The sequence below is a fragment of the Episyrphus balteatus genome, chromosome 4 (genome assembly GCF_945859705.1).
Source record: "Episyrphus balteatus chromosome 4, idEpiBalt1.1, whole genome shotgun sequence".
Lineage (NCBI taxonomy): Eukaryota > Metazoa > Arthropoda > Insecta > Diptera > Syrphidae > Episyrphus > Episyrphus balteatus.
In genome coordinates this window covers 46,499,080-46,523,432 of record NC_079137.1, presented here as the reverse complement: position 1 = coordinate 46,523,432, position 24,353 = coordinate 46,499,080, and the positions used below count along the sequence as shown (strand labels likewise).

General features: G+C 31.7%; 1 protein-coding gene across 4 annotated transcripts in view; it reads left to right on the top strand.

Annotated features, from left to right (window-relative positions):
- Window positions 1–1,778: 1,778 nt before the first annotated feature.
- The window catches only part of LOC129918418 (uncharacterized), a 302,049-nt gene continuing 279,474 nt past the window's right edge, over window positions 1,779–24,353 (top strand). For 3 of the 4 annotated variants that reach the window (XM_055998935.1, XM_055998934.1, XM_055998933.1), the window contains exons 1-3: window positions 1,779–2,715; window positions 2,838–3,245; window positions 8,790–8,938. Coding sequence is in view for 3 of the 4 variants with exons in the window: in XM_055998934.1 (XP_055854909.1) it covers window positions 8,916–8,938 (23 nt within the window). In the remaining variant the exon portion in view is untranslated. The remainder of the gene's footprint in view (window positions 2,716–2,837; window positions 3,246–8,789; window positions 8,939–24,353) is intronic. The other variant, XM_055998937.1, reaches the window with a different exon arrangement.

Here is a 24,353-nt window from a genome sequence, read left to right as displayed (position 1 = left end):
TCTCATCTCCTTATTCCCATTATTGAATTCGATCTAAGCGCCCTCCCGACCACTCAGGTAACGAACAAACTAAAAAATTTCACTTCATGATGGTACTATAGATTTTATATCCAAAGGCCTTGGGTGAGTAGTAAAATTTAACTTTTTTTAAAAATCCAAACAATTTTTTTTTTTAAATTCAACTAGCAGATAAGAATTTAAATTCCTAGGTGAGGTAAAACAATGTTAAGGCTTGGCCACACTGGAGGGTATGCGGTATAGCGGTAACGCTATTTGTACTAAAAAAAATCCACACCTGAACGTTGATGTGTCAGTTTGGAATTTTTTTCATACAAGTACCCTCACCGCTACCCGTACCGCTACCGCATACCCTCCAATGTGGCCAAGCCTTTATACTTTTAAAATTATTATTAGTACTCTTAGGCCCAGTTGTACAAATATTTAATCCGTGGTTCAGCAACTTTTATCTCCTGAAATCGGTGGTAAGGGTCCAGTTTAGCACTCGTGCAAGGTTCACATATGTAAAAATGGCCACAAAATAAAGGCTTGGCCACACTGGAGGGTATGCGGTAGCGGTACGGGTAGCGGTGAGGGTACTTGTATGAAAAAAATTCCAAACTGACACATCAACGTTCAGGTGTGGAATTTTTTTAGTACAAATATCGTTACCGCTATACCGCATACCCTCCGGTGCGGCCAAGACTCAAAAACTAATGGTATGTTAAGCTTTAAGGCTTGGCCACACCAGAGGGTATGAGGTAGCGGTACGGGTAGCGGTAACGATATTTGTATTAAAAAAATTCCACATCTGAACGTTGATGTGTCAGTTTGGAATTTTGTTCATACAAGTACCGTTACTGCTACCCGTACCACTACCGGTATACCCTCTGGTATGGCCAAGCTTTTAAAGGTATAACTACAAGGGCCACTTTTTGCAAAAAGTCAAAAAGTGAAAATTTTGAAATTCAGCCAGAAAAAAATCATAAATAGCCCTGTTCCATTGGAGGTGGTAGTCTACTAATAGTAGATGTTTTGGTTAATCTAGTACTATCATCTACTCATGCTCTTCTTCCCGATTAGATACGATTTGTATTGAATTCGAGTTCCATTGAAAATCGCTAGTAAACTACTAGTAGTATTTTGCCACCTCCCAAAGGAACAGGGCTAAAATAATTTGAATTAAAAAATAAAATTCATGATATAAAATCAAATCAAAAGCAATTGAAAGAGAAAATTCTTTTTTTTTTTTTGTTTCCATAATTTCGATAAGACTTGTAATAAAGAGCTTTACAAAGTCTTTCGAAGCTATCTGTCAATAAAGAGTCCAACTTGTTTAACGGTCTCCTTTTACCATACCCAACAACTTTACCAAAGTTTAACAGAAGCTGAAATGTAGCTTCGGTTATATCTTCACCGAAGCTGAAATATTAGTTGGGTCATAAACACCTCTATTGTTTTTTTTTGTCTCTCTCACTAATTTCTGCGTTCTTTCAATTTTTTCTTTTTGATGTTTCACGCTGTAGCTTTTTTCGGTATTTGAATTTTATTTGTATGTGCCGCGAACTTCATTACAATACAAAGAAAAATCTTCGAATTTAAATCTCGACTTAAAAACTACCTCCATCGAGACTCGTGCAACTGAAATACCACCTTTAACTTTTATAGTGTGAAAGTGCCCTTAGTGGGTAAGTATGAGCAAGCGAGACAAACATATAAACATTCTGTGTAAATAAATTCTTTCACTCACCTCTAGCAGTAGAAGAACGAAGAAGTAATATGGCCGCTCCACTTGTTGGATGTTTCACTTTTGTCCAGTGATGTGAATTTTATTTTTTTCATTTTTAAACTTTCAACCATATCCAAAATCATTTATTTTTCAATAAAATCAATCCTTCTACTTGTGTATTATCATAAATCAGTTTAAAATATCTCTTAATAGTTTCTTAAAACTCTTTAAATAACAAAATAGTTTAAAAAAAAAAAAGTTCAATTGCCCATTTTTTTTTTGTCGAAACAGTAAACATTGAACCTATAGAGAAGAAAAGATAGGAAGGAGAAAGAAAATAAATATATAATACTCATTCGCGCATGTCCAACACAAATACAGTGAATTTTTTGAGTGATCCAATTTGAGTGAAACTCATTTTATACACCAACACAACAACCAATTGAGAAAAATCAAAACAAAAAAGAAAACGAAAAAACTGTCTCGTTCCACACAAGAAAAAACCTTTTAATTTGACGGAAGAGAGACAAGATACAGTCCAATATCGCCCATTCGCTGGTTATGTACGTAACGTCGGATTCGTTTTTGGTTGCTCTCGGTGTCATTCATTTTTTTTTTATACATATGAATTTCTAAAGTGCACTTCAACATCATCGGTCGCGGGGAAATTTCTCCCAATTTGTTTCCAGTTTTAACTCGAATTTTTGTATGTGTTTTTTGGTTTGCATTTCTCTAAAACACATTCATTCTCAAAAATGTTTTAGTAGAGATAACGGATTTAATAGATGATTTTTTTTGTCTATTTAATTGATCGCCTTATTGAGAATAGAACTAATTAATACCAATTATGTGCCTAAATTGAGTGTGGATGTGGAGTCGAGGGAAAGAGAAAGAGAGAGAGAAAAAAAAACGTATTTTTCCGTGTGTAAGATCATCGTGTTGTATGCCTTTTGCCTTCTTTCCTCCTCCAGTGTTTGAAGAATTTCGGGGTATTTCTGTCTTTTTTTTTTTTATTAATTTTTTATAAAATAAAGAATTTCGATTCAAAAAGTGTTCAATAAAAAAAAATAAAGTGATATGGAAAAAAGTTTTGATGCATTTTTTTTTAAAGAAAATGAAGAGAAGAGAAAAATAATGCAGAAAGTGTAGAAGTGCCTTTTTTGTATTGAAAAAATAATTTAAAATAAAAATGGAAATAAAATTCCTCTAAAAATTCATAAAATCTAATACGAAAAAAAAAGAAAAACAACAGAAATTTTTTTGTCTGCCTGAAAAAAAAAAAATAGGAAACGACAAGAAATTATCATTTTCATGTTTTTCCCCTTTGTGTTGCAATTTTCATCATCATCATCGAGAAGAAGAAGAGAAGGAAAGACACGACACAAATACAACGACGAAGAGGAAACAGAAGTGAATAACACATAAAGTGTAAAGTGTGTGGAGTAAAGTCGAGTCGAGCTCACAGCACGAAACAGCCGATAACCATTGCGGTGGTGTTTATAGAGAGAGAATAATGGAGGTGAGGCTGGAAGTGAAAGAGAGAGAGAGACGTTGTTTGGATCTTTGATGAAACGACGATGATTTCATGTGTACGGCATTTTTTGATTCCCATTAGAAGAAATTCCACTCCTTTTCTCTGTTTTTTTTTTTTTTTTTTTTTGTTTGTGTTTTGTTGTCTCCTCTCCACCCCCTCTCTTGTAAAATAAAGTTTCTCTTGTTATGTAGTGGATACTGGTGGATAATAATAAAAAAAAAAAATAAACTTCACTCCACTACTCACTCACCTCTCTTGCGTTGCTCCTTTTTTATTTTATTTTTATTTATTTTTTTAATATAACGTCATGTCTTTTTTTCGGTTTGATTTGTCGGATTTTGTGTTGATTTTTATTTTGTTTTGGTAAAGGAGGACGAAAAAAAATTTTGTGCTCTTAGCCAAAGAAGTTTGAAGAAGTCTGAAGTAAACGAACCCATAATAATAAGTAGAGCTGTAGACAAAAAATTCCGTATTGGCAAGGTGTCTCACGATAAGTCAACTAATGAGATGATCTGTTCTCTGAAACTTCTAAATCGTTTATGGATTCACAATCATGTTCTTCGGATGTGAAACTTGAAGGGATAATCTTGAAATTGATGAAAGGGATCTCGAAAGCACTGTCCAGTCCAGTCCAGTAAAGCTTAAAATACTAATTGCTGGAGCCTATCTCTTGCTTTTATGTCAGTTTCAAAGATTGGCACTTAAGTTGAGGTAACCGAGAAACCATCGAACACAAATTTGTGGTTGACAAAAACTCTCCAAAATGTTTAAGTTCCCTTCGAAGATGCCAGAAATTTTTCTCGCTGTCTAGTGCTAGTGGAGTCTATAGAGCTTACATTCGTCCAAAGCTTGAGTACAATTCCCAGTTATATGTACATAGGAAGATTTTCTTATTTATCTATGGCTGAAAGAGTACCTACGCAAAAGCGTAATCTTTCATCTTTTATTGCTACATTTACAAATTGCCGACCTAGTGAGAAAACCTCGTAATTCACAATTTCAACTTGCACAGGACACAGGAAATTTTTTTAAAAAGCTAGCATAGCAATGGAGGAAAGTACAATGAAAAATTTATGGTTCTTTAGAGTTGTTAGAAAAACGCAATTTAATGTACCTAGAAAATTTTTATTCTAAATCTACTAAGCTAAATCTCGGATTTAGGGTAGTAGTATAACCAAATATAGAGATTCTTTCTTTAGCCGCACTACACTTATTAGGGCTGTAAAAGTAACGACAAAATGAGTACCCGCATGTATACGTTACTTTTGATACTAGTACCCGCATCAATAATATCGTTACTCGTTACTTTCGTATGTTTCGCATTTTTCGCATATTTCGTATGTTTCGTGTGTTTCGCATGTTTCGTTACTTTCGCATGCTTCGTGTGTTTCGTACATTTCGTATATTTCATGTATTTGATACGTTTCGTATGTTTGGTATTTTAAGTATGTTTAAAAATTTTTTTTTTTGAAAAAAACGAAAAACAATTTCTATAATCTAAGCTACATTTCAAGGTCATAAACATTAAAATTAGTTGCGGCATTCTCATGTAATAAGATTTTAAAGGTAGCTATATTGAATTTTTTTCGTTTTTTTTTTTTTAATCGAACGTGGAAACTTTTTTGATTTTTTTCCAAATTTTTAGACAAGACTTTGGTAATTTTTTGTTTATATTCTTTCAGTAATCTTATCACAATTCTTTAGAGACCTTTATTTCAAAAGTGCAACGCGCAGATCTCGAAATATTAACACTTCAATACAACCATGTCGAACAATTTTTCATTTATTTTTTCTATTGAGAGTGATTTTCAAACCTCGTTTTCTCTGCTTTTTTTTGTGTTGAAAATTTTGCACCGAAAATAAACTAATTTTTTTAAAAACCAAAAAACTTTTGTACATTCTTAAGCTAAATATCAATACCATTAACACCAAGGCCATAAACAGATTGGTTGCGTTGTGGATATACATATTTCGGCCAAATAGAGAAAATACAAAAACGTCTCTTTTGATATTTCTGTATAAATTATCGATAACACAATGATTATTGAACCTTGGCACTACTGTTTTAATCGAGACAAAAGTAAACTCCAGATAATTATCTGCAGTTAGCATTCTGACTATGGTTACGATACCGACACGAGATGCGAAATGCGACAAATTGAATGTATCACTTCATTTCGTATCTCTTACATCGGATTTAGTATTGAAACTGGAATCGTGTTGTTACTTACTCGTATGTTTCGTATCTCGTACGTTTCGTATGTTTCGTTACTTCAGTACCCAGTAACGAAACATACGAGTAACGTTACTGTTTAGAAAGTAACGTTTCGTTACTCATTACTGAAGTGAATACCCGCATTTTAGTAACGAATACATACGATTTGCTACAGCTCTAACACTTATGTATGTGGAAGGCATTATCCACTTTCATTTTTCTATGCAATTTGAACACCCAGGCCTTCGGTATCTCCTTCATCAGTACTATATATATATAACAAAATAAGCGTAGCTCCACCTGGGAAAATGCCATACAATGTCAACTTACGAATCCTTTAATTCCTTTGATATAAGAGAGTGGGTTACGTAAATATTCGGACAAAAATTGTTTGCATTTGAATTCAAATATTCAAGAGAGGCTGGACGCCATAATGATCACAGTGTCAGCTGGTTCGGAGCTGTTTGCGATACTGTTTGGTTACTAATAATCCGGAGGGTTATCAATTCCCCCCCCCCCCCCCCCCCTTGAGAAATCACACCCACACATTTGCGCGATGTTAACAATTTTGATTGCACTGAGGAACGAATTCGTGCTCAACTTTTTTTTGTTGAACAACACCTCGGTTCGTTTAAGGTGGCCCATTGACTCACATACTCACCGACTCATTAACAAATAACCATGCATTTTCGCTAAATGAGCAACATATATGTATGTATGAAGTACTTCTGATTATAGTAGATTTTTGACACCTGGTAGAATAGTAAGAGTCAAGGAATCAATTTCAAATATTTTAGAGGGCTTGAAAAAAGTCCACTAAAACTAAATTATTTTCAAACACTAATTTTGAAACTTGGTAGACATGTAGACATGTACCTCTATTCTGTAATTTTACCATTGGAGTTAAACATCTTTGAATGACTATAAAATTCAAAAACTAAAAATAATTTCGATCAAAACCATGATTTCTTGGTTCATAAATTCTGAATTTCAACGAATTACGTTTTTTAATTTGTAGAATAAAATAGTTTATAACAGTTCAAAATTGGACAAGAAAAAAATCAAAATCATACGGGAGGGGGGGGGGGGTCTATTCCCCCTCGTTTAGCGGGGAGGCGCAATTAAAAAAAGTAGTTTAATTAGGAAAATCAAAATCAAAATAATAAAAATCAACGGTTACACCTACAATAACGTGCTATAACTTTTAGTAAAGCCATTTTATGACATAGTTTTTGAAAAATAAATACTCAAAATTAAAATTTTGAAAAAAAAAATTGGAAAAAAAATTTCAAACGTTTTTTTTTTTTTTTTAATTTTATGAAATTCAATGTTCTTATTTGTTTTTTGTAAAAACAAAAAACCGAATGCAAATTAAAAAAAACTACTTTTTTCTAAGAAATCCTTTTACATTTGCTTACTTATTAGTAAATAAATTTATGAAACATAAACCTTTCTTCTATTTTTATTGAACATTAAAATTTCTATGAATTAATCCTTTTTTTTTCATTGATAACGCTTGAAAACTGAAATGAGAATTTTGTCTACTATATGTCTAGCTCTGCAAGAGATAGTTTTTTTAACCTCCATTTCAGCCAGTAAAACTGTTTTATAGGCATATTTAAAATTTGGGGTTACCTAGATTTATATGTGCCCTTAATTATGAAAGTGGACTAAGTCACTCCTGCAAATGCCATCAAATCTAGCCTAAAAATAATTATTATTTAAGGAGTAAAGTTTATTTGAAAGGGAAATTGCCAAAAATTAATTTCCTTATTGCTTCTTCATTGATTTAATACAATTAAAAAGTTATAAGAAAATTATTATTTAAGTTTTTCTTTAACCAATGCAAAAAGGGACTTAGGTCCAATTTATTCACACTCCATTAAATTTAAAGTCGCCATTAAAAAAGGGAAATTTTAAAATTTGTATGCGATTTGACAGTTTTATAATTTTTAATGGAGCCTTTAAAAATAATGGAGAGTGAATAAATTGGGCCTTAGTCAACTTTCATAATCAAAATCATGGAGGTGGAAAATTTGATGTCCAGGCATTTTTTTAAATCAAAATAACATTTATTTAAAGTTTTTTTCTCATTTACCAATTGAAATAGTAGGCACGAATCTACAAATATATTTGTTTCGGTTAGGTTTAATCATCTAACGTACAAATTGTGCTGCAAGCAGTTTTTAAATTTGATTTTACATATAGATCTATCATTCCACGCTTATTTTTATGGATAAATATATAAAATGTATGTAAGAAGCTAGTTTTAGTTTCATTTTTAAGTAGCGTACATCAATTAACCGTCATTCCGGGAACGCTTGTTTTGGGGTATAGTTAGATTGAAATTTTAATTTTTTGGTGATATTATGATCAAAAATCTATCTAAGTATGGCTGTAATATACACTTTTATCAAAAAAGTTACAAGAAAACAAAAGAAAAAATTGCTTATGGCCTAAGTGTTTCGGAGATGCATAAAAGCATTTTTTTTTGTAGAAATCGGTCTCTGTCTTAAGAAATAAAGTTATATTTAATTAACCTTAATATAATAGTGTATCATTCACATTGATACTATTTCTAGACCCCTAAAGTCGTTTTGAAGAGATTACCACCATTTCGAGGAACGTTTTTCTAATACTAATTTTTGGAGTTTTGCGGTAAAGTGAAAAATATACATTTTTGTGCTCTGCCCGTTTATGAACCGACAAATTATGGCTAAAGCGAACATTTGAGCATGAAATTTTTATCATAAAACAAAGTTGATTTTTTAAGAAATCGGTCATCGAAATTTCCCACCTCCATGATTTTGACCCATATGCTCCTCAGAAATTTACCTCCTACCTATGTAAATAGGTTTTATTACGTAAACTATGATACCTAAACAATTTGCATTGTTTTTGTTTAACTCAACCGATTGTCCTCATTTTTCTTTCGACCTATTGCAACCCACATACCTAGCCATAGCTATACACATACATACATAAGTCCATGCAGTTCATTTTTCTTTTAACTTTAAAATGCATTTTTTTCGTTGACCGCGTTCCACTATTGTCCTTCATTAAATCTCTTATCACGCACAATAAATTTATAATTACAATGCAATAAGAAAACAACAAAAAATGCAAGAAAAATACCGTACACAGTGATGATAAACAACAAAACAATTAAAAATTCAGACTCTTGATAAGCCCTATTTATTATTAAAGGAACAAAGAGCAAAAAAAAAAACACTAATAAGTGTGCCCTCGAATAATTGTAGTGAATAAAAAAAAGTATAAACTTTCTTTTTTTTTCTTTTATTTTTGTCTTCTAGTTTGAAAGTTATTGATTAAAAATTGGATAACATAAAAACAAAAACAACAACGATACACATCAAATAAAAATACTGCACCAATATCGGCAACAACAAAGACAAGGATTACCATTTTGCTCCCCATACATGGAAAACGCATCTACAGAACGGTAAGTTCCACAAGGAAAAACAATAATTGTTTTTATCATCCACTCCACTAAAATATGCCATTTTTGACTGTCTCTCTCTTTGTTGCTCATTCTTGTGAAATTTTCACTCAAAGTTTTTAAATTAACATTATTTGTTGTTTACATTTTTTTTTCTGTTTTGTTTTCTTATGTTATTCTCATCTTCTAACTAAAATCATCATGTGTGTATTCACTCGTAAAGTTGTCCTTTTTTTTTTGTGTGTGTGGTGATGAGTTTATCGAGTTTATCTTAAAAATTTAGTTGTGTGCATTAGTTTGTGTATGCGTATATGTGTGTGTGTGTTGATCAAATATTTGTTCCTGGATGTTTACACTTCCTTTTTCGTCTGCTCATTCGTTCTGAGTAGGACTAGGGATGAGAAAAAGGACACTCCTTTGTGGTCTCCGTCTCCGGTGTTTGTTTCCCTTTTTTTTTTTTTAATTAAATAAATAAACAAATAAAAAACTGTGTGCTAAGGGGAAAATTTGAGTTTCTTCAACTCGGTCAGTCTCACATCTCACTTCATTTCTTCCTTCTCACTTCGTTGCTTACTCTCTCATGAATTGAACAAATTTTGTTAGAGATGCCACTTTGCAACACAAGTGTGAAATCTCAAAATTTCCATTAAAACAAAAGATTTGTCCGTATATATTTATTAAGAGCTGAATAGAATGTGTGGCCCTATTACTGTTGTCAAATATCAACACGATATTTGATATTTATCAACAAAATGAATGAATTGATCGACAATCAAAATTTGTTGTATACTGTGCCCTTGCTATAACTTTGAAATCTATTGTGAATAGTTCTTTTGAAAAACTCGGCGTGAATGATGTCAAAAATTTTACTTTGTATTAAATTTTCCATCAATTGCAAATAATTTCTTCTCGATAGATTTTTCTCACCATTTTTTTTTACTTAAAAAAACGTCGTTTTTTTGATAGATTTAATTTTTGGAAAAAGCGAGCTATAATAAAAAGAAAAATATGGGATGCTTCAAATCCATTGGATTTACGAGAAGATAAATGTGAGTGGTTTTTAATTTCATATCATTGTACGCTAGTCGCTGGCTTAAGTTTTTTTTTTTTTTACTGAATTTCCGATTTTCTAAAGATGCATTCGTAGATGTACTTTTGATGTCAGGTCTCCACCATTGAAGAGACAACAATCCATACCGAATGTTCTTAAACTAGCAACTGTCTCACGATTTTGTTGATAAGGGAGTTGGAAATCGTCGGTCTCATAAGAAAACCTCGTAACTCCATTTTTTTTTCAAAAATTACTTTTGAATGTCATTCTTTAGAAAATATGTCAGCGGAGCAACCCAGAAAATTTGGGGTCATTCCGAAAACTCTAAATAGACTTAAATTCAAATTTTGCACAGAGCGTTTCTTCCCAAATACTCTGTTGTTTGTTTACTCTTTCGTCTCTCCTGTAAAATTTTGATTTTGGGAGTTACGAGGTTTTCTTATGAGACCGAAGAAATGATTTTAACGATGGTATGGCATAACAAACAGTGAAATCTCGTCCCGTTTTCTATTAATAGCTCCACAAATTTTGGTTATTTGATTTCTGTTGCTAACTATACTAGCCCTAAATCAAGTAAATATTTGTTAGCAAATAAAACAAACATCGACCAAAATAAGGCGTCTTAGTAAGGGTACGACAGATCTAACTGATGAGCCCACTGTCGTACCTGGGCGAAACGCTTTATAAATTTTTGGAGTTGTGGTCACTTGAACTTATATTGAATTTAGCTAATTACTAACATCCGCAAATAAAACCAAGGCCAACAACGACGAAATAAATCAATGTGAAATGAAACGTGAAAACAAAAATGTTTTTTTTTTTATCAATGTTCACAATAGAAAAAAATTCATCCATTGACAAGCTTAATACACAAATGTCTATCAATTGATAAGTTTATCGTTTATCTATCAATTAATATTTGACAACCGTAAAAGGGGCCTGTGTCGCTCGTCGCCTAAAAGTAGAACTATAATTGACTGAAGCGTCGGATGAAACGCACTCCATAGATGAAAACTTATCAAAAAGTCAAAGAAAACAACAACAAAAACGTAGGACTTTAGCTTCCAATTGCTTATAAAAAAATCATAATGAAGAACTAGATTTTTCATCGAAAGGCAAAAACATTTTTCATTTTTCATCGCGCATTCATTTTTTGACAGCTGTCACTTAAATCGAATCGAATCGAGAGTTCGAGTCAAGTGGGATGGATGAAAGTAAATTTGACCAACAAAGTGCTGTCAATATGGCATCACTGATTTACTTACTGCATTGCAACAGTTTTGTTTTGGTTTTATTGTTTCTTCCTTTTTGAGTAATTTTTCATGCAATCAATTTTCTATCGGTTTTCTTCTTTCTCTCCCATTTGATGAATATGTATGTATATGTGTTTATATTTATTATGTAGTCGTTTTTTTTTATTGTTGATGGCGGTGCACTTGTGTAGTGCGCAAAGGAATTGCATTGCATATCCGATGTTATGATGGTGTTTTTGTCTCTGTTTGAATTTGTACAAAAAAAAAATGATAAAGGGGTGGGTGGGAAATTAACGTTATGTTGTTGGTGTCATTCCCATTATATTTGGTTTTGTTGTTCTGTTCTCTATCAAATGAACGAAGATGATTTTATTTTTTTGTCTACATTTTGAGAAGCACCAACAACGCCCTTAAAAAAATTAGTTGCGATTATAAAGAATGATGGTATAGTAGCTCTCTTCCGTGGTTTTCATAATAAAACTAACTGTTTGCTATGAATTTTATGATAAGGGTTGTGATGACTATGATGATGAACATATTTTTTTTTTATTATGCATTAAGAATGGGAGTGGTTTAAGAGAAGGGGGATATAACATTAGGATTTAAATTATGTTTCAATTTTATGAGTCAGATTATACTTAAGAGCAAGCTGTTGTTGGTTTTGTATTCATTTTGATATTAATAATAAAAAAAAAAAAGTTACCCATGACACTTTTATAACGTTACACATAATTATAAGGCAATTTAAACGAGATTAGAATATCTGAGATGGAGTTTTTTTTGTTATAGTTTTTATGGAAATACAAATAAAAGGCAATTCAAGTTGAGTCATTTACTTGACTACCCACTTGTGATTGCAAAATATTATACCTACTATAATGCTGGACTGACTGACAAAGTGACGACATAGACGGGCGAACCCAGCCTGTAGGTAGAATGATTAATCTTCTTACATAGCTTCACTGATAAGTAAATCAATCTTTTTTTTTATGAAGTTTAATGATTAGTCTAGTGCTTAATTGAAATTCCAACATAAAATTCAATCCAAAAATTAAGCCAAGTCGAAGTGATTTTTTTTGACAAATACCTACCAAACATTGCATTGGATTTCAATGATATCGTACCTAAATTCTCTAAAAAATTTCTTGTGCCAATTCAGAATCCAAAATCAAAATTTCTATAGCATGGCACAGAGACGTACGTTGAGTTACTGGGGCCCTAGGGTAAGACTAAACTTGAGCCCCTTTTGTTTTTTTTTATTTAAAAAAGGTGTGAAGTTTTTATTCTTATTATACAAGTGCGACTAGACGACATGGGCGAAATGTGCGACGTGCGCGACATGGCGCAAGGATGGCATAGCGACATGGCGACATGACGACATAGCGCCATCGCTACATGGGAACATTGCAACATGGCGACATTGCGACATAGCGACATGGCGATATAGCAATATGGAGATAAGGTGACATGTGCAACATGGCGATATAGCGACATGTGCGACATGGCGAAATGGTGACATGGTTTTTAAAACAATCTATCTAACTGCAACTTTGAAAACTTTTATAATTTTTTGAAAACAGGGCAACTTTTTAAAATAACAAACCATTCTCACACCGTACAAATTTTGTTTGCGGTCTTGCTCTCAAATAAAAGTTAGAAATTGATTTTGTATAAAACTTGAAACTGTTAGTTAATTTGCAGCGAAATGGCTTATGGAATAAAAAATATTTTGATTAATTAATTGTTCCTAATTATTTGGCAATGTTTTTGTAAAAGAATTTTAAAAAACAAAAATCAATAATGGGCGCAGGAAGCAAAATACTGTTGGAAAGTAGAGATTTTTTGAATGTTTACAAGAATTGCATTAAATCGAAAACTGTAAGGATTTGGGATGAACAAGTTACCAAATTCTGAGAGCTTTTAAGTTCCTCAATCAGCATATTTCGTTTGATCCATTACTTTTGGGACACCCTGTATATACGTGTATTTGCAATGTAACGGGTGTGACACCGATTCTTCATTTTTCATCTATCTCCCCCCGTTTAGGAGGGAGTGGCAATTTTCTAAAAAAATAACTCAAAATAAAAAAAATTATTTAAAAACTGCGGCAACACCTACAGTAATGAATGATACATTTTTCAAAAGGCAGAATATAACACTTTATTATAATTTTTAAATCAAGTTATTTTAATCAATATTTTTTTAAATAATCGATTTCAAAGTAACATTTTGCGAATAAAAAGTTGAAAGTTTCACTTTATATATATATATGTCCAGTCCAAGATTCTTTTACTTAGCATGCTAAAAATTACCACTGTAAGAATTTTTTGCCTTACAAGAGCTACCTTAGTGAAATGTGCCACTAAATCTTGGACTATATGTACAATTGTTATTTCAACAATCTGTAGCAACTTGATCTAACTCAAAAATATATAAATATCAGAAAAGTTCGGAATCAAAAATTTCTTACTGAACACAAGAAAATTGTAATTTTTTTTAACCACATTTAAACTTAAAATCTATAGCAAATATCTGGCTTCAGGAGTTGCTTACAGATTAAGATCTTTATTTGTTGACTTAATATTAAATAGATTGTCATGTGAATATGACAAATTTGAAAAATAATATGTTTCACAAGCAAAACTCCTAATATATTTAAATTGTTGAATACACATTAGACATGAATCACAAATTTAAATAGAGTCATCATCAAGTTCTTTCAAACCCTACTGTATATAGCATTTTCATTTGTTCTTGTAATATTTTTTTTTTTGTTTTACTGTCCACGAACGTAACCTAACCTCACACATGTGGTGTGGGTTGTTGATACATAACCTGTTGCCATTATTACCATTCATTTTCTACCCTTGCGGCGATGTTGCGCTTGCGAAATAGCAACACACTAAAGAATGAAAGAAAAAAAAAAAAATAACACCATCATCTACAACACAACAACAACAAAAAAACAAGATCTGCAACGTTGGCAATATTTATTGATTTGCATTCGTTAAGCCCCCCCATAAACGACCACTTTTTGTGTCTGGTTGGCCTTGAGCAATTAATGCATTTGGCATAAGAATATACTATTTCTGTATTCTGTGTAAAGCTAGACATCAAATAAAGAAGGCAAGGGGACGGGACAGTGAAGAAGTTATAGGGAAAAAATTAAAATGAAAAAAAAAAAAGAAACCAATTGACATACTGACAAGAGTAGTGACATGACAACAATTAAAATAAATCACTATTAACAATCAATTAAACGCTCTGAATATAATTTGCCAACCATACAAATCCCAAAGAAGGCAAAAGAATTTCATTTTTGACAGCTTAATGGAATTCTTTAGGCTTTAGAGACCTCCTCTAAAGCTGAGCTGAGTGTGTGTGTAGATGTGAACGAGTTCATGTAGACAAGTCAGACGGATAATGATGATGATTCATGTGTGAAAGATTGATTCCGACTTAGTCATTAGCTGATTTCGATTTCAACGCCGTCCGTCGTAACCGTGATATGGGGAAGTTGAATGCCTGTCAACACCTTGGTTTCTATTACATAACCTTGAAGAAGGGGGATTATGACTTTCACCGATGATAGCCAATGTACTGCTGTTATTGAATCAAACATTTTGAGACGATAACAAAAGAAAAAAATGTGAAAACTTGAAAAAATTGGAAGGAAGACCTTTTGGTATTTTTTTTTAAAAGAAAAATCACCTAAGGACATCTTTTATTTTTTTTTTTCCATAAAAAGATTTGCACTGATTGTCGTTGCGAGTCGTGTGTAATCGATTTTTGCCTTTCGGATTACGGAAGTAGTGTTTAGCTATGCATCAGAGACCTCGAAAAGGTGCGATTGTTGAATAAAACTGATCTTTTATTTTTTTTTTATGTTTTTGAAAAATGAAAGTTTAGACCCTGTGGCAGTTGAAGTTGAGTGAAAGATGATGATTGATTGGTTAGTTTTGCTGTTGACCATATAAATATATATTCACAGATGATTGACTATGATCACCAAAGTGTCGATCTCAAGACTATTTCACATCCTCACAATATTTGGAAACATTTTTTTAACCGTACATTAGTTTAAATTGGACTAACCTTGATGCAGTCAAGAATTTTGTTTTTGACCAAGATATCTGAAGAAATAACCCGTCATTAATTAAAAAAAAATCCAGTTGTAAAACACATGGAGATTTTGATTGTAGATTCAGTCGCTTAATGAATAAGTAAATAAATAACAGCTCCGTTATCTAATTTATGAATGACTGCAGTACCTGGACAATTGCAGCCATTTTCAGAAGACATGAGAGTGTTAGCTATTTTGCCAAGATCTGATGTCTTTCAGAACATCAACAGAATTATTTAAAAGAAATATAAAAACTATTAAAGCTTTTTCACATTTAGTTCAACTTTTTTCCTACTAAAAATCATCCTTTTGCGAACTGAATTCACCATATTGCAAATCAAATTCATCTTTTGTAAATACTAAATTCTTTTGTTACATAATTTATTTTGACAAAAGACTTGTCAAAAAGAGTATTTATTGTTTTTATTGCCTTTGAACCTTTACGATTATGACATTAATTTCGCGCCATCTTGTTATACAAGTAACTTTAAAGCATGGTATAATGAGAGAAGGTAGTATCATTAGCGTTTTCAATTTCAATAAGTTTATGACATTTTGTTTGTTAAAGTCAAAAAGCAACAACAATTTCCAAGACAAACAACCACAATTTCCAAGACAAACAACCACAATTTCAATACAAAAACTTAGGAATCAATCTTTTTTTCTTTCATCTGACAGTTCTCGATACAGACTTTCTGCTTATGATATTACCTTCTGTTCTTATACCATGATTTTAAGTTAAGCCTGCAAATACATAGTCATTTTCTCTGGATGTCTTTTTTTTCTTCTCTTTTTAACACACCAGAGCACCTTTAGTTAGTCTTCAATATTAGATTTTTTAAACAAAAATTAAAGCACATTCACTTTGTGACTTTTCTTTTGTGGCACCCTGTATATTCTGTTTCGACCTTTAAGGTGTCCACATTGAACTAACGATTTATTTTGACGTTTATAAAACCATGGATGGTGTTCACATTGGCCTCAATACGCCGACTCATTTTGACTTTTCTGTGTTTGCTTTCTCACTCCCACTTCATTTTGAGAACAGGACACAGGAAATTTTAAACTCATTAAAAATCCTAAAATCCTAAACAACCCTAGCGAACTATCTGTCATTTGTTCGAATTGACCGCGATTATGCAAACACTCAAACAACGGCAAGCCGGATGGTTTTTAAAACAATTTGATGTTACCATTTTTGACAGCTAGTAAAGTTGAAATGAGCTACCGGTGCAGTGTGGTGGTCAAAATTTGAATTAAACGTCAAGTAGTGACAGTTGACAAAAAATGGCAGCCAAGTTGATCTGTCATCTTGGATTTGATTTTGTTACATCTGTCTGCTCAACTTTGGCTGATCCGAACGCAGCCCGGTAAATATCAAAGAATGTTGCGATGAGTGGAAGTTTGCAGTTGAATTCAAAAATGACATTTCACTGACATTCAACATCACCAATGACACGTTCACACTTGACTGAGAGTGTGGACGAGTAGCAAGTAGGTCAACAATTAAAAAAAAAAAACAGTGTTGGTCAACATAATGTATAAACGCAGCTTTAGGATTGAGATAGATTCATAATAATCAATTACTTTATACATTGATAGTATTTTTATATAGTCTTAACGTCAAAACATAGATCGATTGAATCCGGTCATTGAATGCGTTCAATCAGCTAATAGCTGGTTTGAATTTTCGCATGTAACCTATTTGGTATTTTGAATTGCAGGATACAAGTGGCGCCGATAGTGGTCAGAGTCTGAATTAAATGTAAAGTAGTCTCGTTAGTACCATCTAGATTTCATATTTGAGAAATGGTTTTTTTTTTTTGTTTAAATTTTGTATTTAAAAAATGGCGACCAGCTATTTAAAAAATGCGTTCCTCAAATCACAAAGTAACATAAAATTTAAATGATTGGCAATTTTTTGGGTTAAAAATAATTATGATATTGCTATGATTGGAAAGCATTGAATTGATATAGTGTAATTAAAAGTTATTCCAAAAGAAGAAAACTTCAATCAATTCCAAAAAGTCGATCCAATTTCAATCCGATCGACAAACGGAAGTATTTTTTTTTTTTTAATTTTGCAGAACTTTTACATTTACCTTTGAACTTAGACTTTGTGCTCTGTCCCAGAGACACTTTGTTCCCATTAACATTTCATTTTAACTTAAAACTTTGTCCAAGGCTTTGAATTGCATTAATTTGTCTATTTTTGCAGTTTCCATGATTTTTTTTTGTTTGTTGTTGTTGTTGTTGGTTGGTTTGGAATTAAAAATATGTGCTGTATGCAAGTTCTTATAATGTCCAATGTGGTGAAAAGAAAGAACAAGGTCCATGTGCAATGTGCGCTCTGTGCTCTGTGCAGTCAGTTTTAATTCAAATGAAACTTAATTGAATGCAAAAAATTAAGCAAATATCCAACTCGTCGGAATAATAAACCCAACCGAGATAATAGTGCACATCATGCACACGTGTGTGTGCAAAGTTTATTTTAATTTCAATTTTCTGTTGCTGCTGCTGCTGCAAGCTGCACGAGTCGACTTGTTGTATATTCTCATACGAGTACCTACATTCAATTCTGTGCTATGCTGACGTTGCTGCTGCTGGTCGTCAGGTCTCAGAGTTTATATTTTGTTTTCAAATTAAATATGCATAATATTTGCACTGTATTCTACCAAACCACACCATCATTCTCATCATCATCTTCCTCTGAGACTTGCAAAAGGCACATCTTTTTTTTTTTTTTGCACTCACTCGTATATGATCAAATTAAACAGAAATCATAATGATGAGAGATACTGCATCTTGTGTGTGCTTTGTGGACTCCTATAGAACTTGTATAAGATTTATATAATGCATATGTATGTATGTGAATAAACACATACATGCAGATGAGGATGCATTTATTTTGTTTGACGGATACGTCAAACTCTAGGAAAAGGAAGAAAGAACACAACCGGACAGCCAGACAATAAGAAAAAAAAAAACATAACAATAGCCAGACAAAAAAAAAATTTTAAAAAGTGCACAACTGAGGAAGCAAGGTAATGACACTTCAAAAAAAAAAAAAAAAAATAAATAAGAAAAGAAACAAAAAGGAGTGAAAAAAAAAAACATCAAGATTGAAAAGCTAAAGAAATTGTAGAAACTGAAAGCCATTCTTTAGCCGGAATAGGGAAGATATTCTGCACTTTTGAACAATTTTTAATAACTTTCTTGCTCTGGTGCCTTTGAATTACACTTTATGTCTTAGGAGGATGAGCAAAAAAGTTTCGTAATTGTTATTCGTTCATGACTTAAAGTTTCCTGTAAAGTCAAGTTCTTGACTCGTGAAAAAAATGAATACGTTGCACAAAATTTTAATGGAGTGAGAATTGTGGTCAAGGCGAATATATTAAGTTGGTGTGCAGAATTTTTAAATTTATTTTTCATTAGGTTCCACACTATTTTTTCACGCCTTGTGATGTGAAATATCGTTGCGATCCACATTTTTTTGTTTTGTGTTGAAAAACATGATTTCCGTTTATAGTTTCACTTCACTATGTATAGTGAAGTGAAATATGAAAATGATCCACAATGTTTAAGAGAAGTGGAAATAGTAGATATTCATTTTTAAGTCATTTTTACCGGGATTACTTCCCTCTCAAAGCCAAGTTTTCTCTTCTGTGAAAAGTAGAATAAAAGAAAAACGCATTCCACAACCTGTTATAGACCATTAAAGCACCATTCACATGAGCACGACCAACAAATGCCCGAATATTCGTTGATTTTGACATTTCTTTCACATGAGAGGTTTTAATTAGTCGCGAATGAAGTTTGAATTTGATACCGTTCACCTCCAAAACCAAAACAAGAATGATTTTTGAGGCTAAGGACGCGCGCACATTTTGTTCGTTAGGAATGTGGATTGTGTGGAACGCGAATTTAGTCTGACAGATCGTACCAACTAGAATTCTTTTCGCGACGAATAAATTTGTATTCTGAAATTTTATATTAAAAAGTCGATAAATGCATCATAAAATCAAATATAAACTATATTTCTCTTGATTTGTTGAGAATTTGTGATGAAATAGGGCTTGAAAAATGTCTAAAATTACTTTTTTTCAATCATTCGTCGTGCGTTGATCGTGCTCATGTAAATAGTGCTTTACAGACCATTAAATAATGATTGTCATAGAATGTCATTCGAGCGAAATATGACATAATAGAAGTAATATGTGAAAAATTAACTAATGAGTTCCACTTGATTAAAATTCCACCTGAGAAACTTTCATTTCTTTTTTTTTTTTTTTTCATTTGTAAGACTTAAACAATTTCCAAAGTTTTATTATGATTTTATTTCATAATGACATCAGTGGAATCAAAGCATTATTGAAAGCATTGCGTCCTACATTTTGTGTGTGAAAATGCAAATGAAATGCAATGAATAAAATAAGTTCCACAATGCCAAGAAAAATCAATAAAACCTAGAAGTTACCTCTAGCGAAATTAAAATTGAATGCATTCCACAATATTCCATTTCACATTCCACTCGAAGCGAAAAACTTCAAAACATATTTTAGTCGAAATAGAGTTTGTAAAAATTCATTTTCACCCAAATGAAGAAAATGAAATGATTGTATGTATTATTTTTATGAATTTCACCCATTTATGTAGATGTGATTTTTTTATAGGTACTTACGAGGAGTTTTGAGGACAAGTTTTAATTGAGTAAAGTTTGCTTTTGTACCAGAAACAAAGTCAATCGAATGATACTCAAACTTGTTTAAAAAAAAAAAAAGAATATTCAAACTTCATTTAAAGTTTATTTCTATAGGGTAAAAGCGGGTGATATGGCGCGGCGGGTGAGATGGCGCACTTTAAATATCTTCTACATTTATTGCTCTAAAAATGTAAGAAAAATATTTTTAGCTTTCTTTAAATATTTTAAATCGAAGTAGCCAGTAATCGTTTCTTTATCTGTGATACAAAAAATAAAAACAAATTTCAAAGCAAATCATGTGATGATTTTTTTCGAATTTTTTTTTTCGCCCTTTTTTTTTTGTTCCCATATTTTCTGGGTCGTTGGGATCTTAGATTCCCTTGATATACCAATACATACAAGAGAGTATAAGTCATTAATTGAGTGTGAAATCTGAGCTCTAGTTCTATCTGCTTTTTATGGGTGCTTACGAATATGAGTTATGCGCAAAAAGGTGAGATGGCGCAGTTTTTTGCGGGTGAAATGGCGCATTCCCTACTAGAATTTTTAATTGAGTATAGTTTTAGCATGTGCCATATCACCCTCAAAATATTTTTTTTTAAGTAATTCAGCCAACTTCAAATTTTATAAAATGACGACTAGTTGCAATCTATTATACAGCATGCATTGGTGCTTGACTCCTTCACATCGTTCAACCATTTGTGCAATGAATTTGGCAATAGAAGCCTAAAACAAACTCATGCGCCATCTCACCCACCCTATAGGGGGAGATGGTTTTTTCTTAACTTTTTTTCTATATTAATTTAAAAATATAAATTTTAAATATAAAATTCTGTAAAACAAACAATACGTTGGATATTGAATATAGAACATTTTTGCATTGTTAGAAATATGAAAAGTGGTTTACTTTGAAAAATATGACAAAAACAAAAAAGGTATGCCATCTCACCCGCTTTTACCCTACCTATGGCAAAGTAGTGTCATTCTTATGAGAACCTTAGAAAAAAAAAAACTATAAAATGAGGGCAAAACGCTGCTTACCTACTCACTGCTTGGTCTCACAACTTGCTTGGACAACAACTTGATTCTTCAACTCTTCGACGTTTTTTTTTTTTGTTCGTTTTCAAATGGATTTGTTTTGTTCCTCTATTATGTCATATTTTCGCTTGTATTTACTTGCATTTAAGCAAACTGTACAGATCTTATACCAACCACAGGCATTAGTATGATTCTGGACAACGTAAACCATCATCCAACGGCGAACACTCCTACACAAATACAATGAGTATATTGTTTTGTTTTCATTTTTTTATAGCCTATATGTATACGTATATTGTAGATATGTAAGTATCTCGTCAACGAAACCAGTTGAAATGGGTGAGATGTGATACGATACACATTGTGGAACGTTGCCTTTTTTTTTTTTATTAACAACGAACCTTCAAACAACGTTGAAGTTGCAAAAAAAGAAAAAAATAGAATGCCACTTTTCTTACTTTACCGTCTAAACTTTTTTGTTGCTTACTTTCCGTTGAATTTCTGAACCAGCTGCAAAAGTTGTCAAAAAATAAAGTAAAAAGAGAAACAAATACAGCAAAAATATATTAGTTAGAAATATTTTTGTAGTTTTGCAATATCAATTGAATTTTAAATCAAATAGCAAAAAAAATTTCTTAGAAACATAACTCTAGTACATTTTTGCCATAATGACAATGTAACATCGAAGTTAATTAAATGTGAACACCGCCTTACATTTTGAACATTTTTGTCAAGATGACATGAGACGCCATTTGCAAATACATTTTATGCTTCCGTTTGCTCTTTAAACGTCAATGTCAAGTTGACATGACGCCATTTGCAAAATTGAGCTGAAATGTTTTAGACGTGTTCAGATGCATACAATTTTACATACATTTTTCTAAAAGAAAATTGACTTTGACAAACTTCTTTCCAACATAATGAAACTGTTATAAAATAACTATAAATGCAAATATACCCTATAAACAGGATATATTCTTGGTAAAGAATATAGGGGAACAACATATCAAGATTGATATAAAATAATAACAAAAGAATAACCGCAAGAAAAATCAAACACAACAACGAAAAAAAAAAACCATGAAGAACACTTAAAAATTTCCAAGAATTTTTCGATTGTGCTTATAGGCAGGCAGGCAAGCAGGCAGACACACAGTGTGGTGGCTTTAAGAATGAAAAGAAAACATGCAAAATGAAAAAAAAAAGTAAAACGGAGGGAGTAAAAGATTAGGTTATGCTTCAGAGCATTTAGCATCATGGCTCAAGGGGTTTAAACCAAAAAAATTATGTTTTAATTATAGATTTGGAAAGATTGGCAAAAACGTTTTTTTTTTAGGTAAGCTACCTATGTACGTTAGATTTAGGAGCTAAAGTTTATTCTGCTTTGTGAACGAAAAATGTTATTTTCTTGAAAAAAAGTTTCTTTTTAACTTGGTTAAGGAACTGAGTTCTTTTTTTGGTTTTTTTTGAGAAATATATAGAATTGAAATTTAATTTAAATGGTCTTAAAAAACTTCTTATCATAGGCTTATGTTTTTTTGAATTCTAATTTGAATAAAGAATCTCTCCCGAAAAACTTTCATTTCACCGCAGAGTGCACCTTTAACTTTTTTTTTCTTTAAAAAGCCTTAAGGGTATTTCCATTGTAACGGTTGTGACACAGTTACTTCATTTTTTTGTTCCTGGTTTGCGTACTATAACTTAATAAAGTATTGCATAGCTTCAATACCTAATGTATTTATTTGTTAGTATATTTTTAAAGTAACATTTCGCTAACCTGTCTTTGAACGTCACAAACGCTTAAGATAAGTTGAAACGGGTGTGACGTTAGGAAATCGATTCAGTCTGCTTCGGTGACTATTAGAAGCCATGTAACGGGTGTTACATTGTATGATAAAACGTATTTAGAATATAATAAACATTAAATAAAAATCAATACTTTCAAATTTTAAATATTAAATCCACTATTTACACAATAAATAATAATTTAATTAATAATATATTAATCAGGTATATCAAAATAATTAACTTGAGAATTTTTTAAGAAAATAATTTCAATTTGGATGAAAATGAGCATCCACTGGCAGTAAAGTTTAATCTAGGGTTTTTAAAATAATTCCTTCTTTGAAAACTTTGAGAGTTAATTTTTCCCATCTTTTGCTCAAAAACTCATATTTTTTTTTTAATTTTTAGATTGAGGCATATAAAAAACTATACCTAAGTATTTAAATACCATCATTTAATTTCTTATACGTTCACTTTCATTATTTGCCTATTAGTGGTAAACCTGCTCAGAATTAACCTTTAGTTTTTTTTAGAAACAACCAAAAAACACATTCAACCTTAACCATATTTAACGTTACGGTACTTTTTACCCGATTACGTCAAGGTCAAAACGGGGGTTTCTAAACTACTTATTGCAATTTGACAAATGCGGTATCGTTGGACGCACTTAGCTCGTCCGCTAGTTAAAGGTTATAATAAGACGTTGCATAAAATTAAATCCGGCGCCACCTAGAGTCAAAAAGAATTAAAAAAAAAAAAAATAAGTTTAGAAACTAAAATCCGACTAAACTCTTAATTCAAGCTTTAAAAAAGTATGAAGCAAGAAAAAATACTCATTTGAAATTGTTATGTGATGCTCATTCGAAAGCCGTGGTCATAGATTAGCCGAATTTTAGTTTTAAACTTATTTTTTATGCTGCTTCGCCAAGAGCTTGGGAAAATTAGTTTTTGAGTCAGATTTTTTCCCTAATCAATCCAAAAAAAACATTTTTTTATCATCTATGACTCATTCATAGTTTGGCCGATTTAAATGAAATTTGTGTTTTTTTTACCGACTTCCAAAAAAAAGAAGGTATTCAATTCGTCTGTATTAGTTTTTTTTTTGTGTTTGTTACCTCATAACTTTGGACTGAATGAACCAATGTTTTTGTATTGGAAAGCTTGTGGCTGCAGTGCAGTAGTCACATTTGAATTTCATAGGAAGAAATTGAAAAACCATATAAGAAAAACCATAAAACCCAGTTTTGATCCATGGAAGTCGGTTTTGTTTTTTGATAAAAATGATTATAATATTAAAAAAAAAATTAAATTGTGACAGCAAATTTGTTAAAAAAAAAATATTGTATAACAGTTTGTTTGTTTTTTTTTTTTTTTAATTAATTAAAAATCTCTTAAATACTAACACAAAAAATCAATAAACTATTATAATCAGTGATCTGCTGTTAAAACTTGTTATGACCACCTTC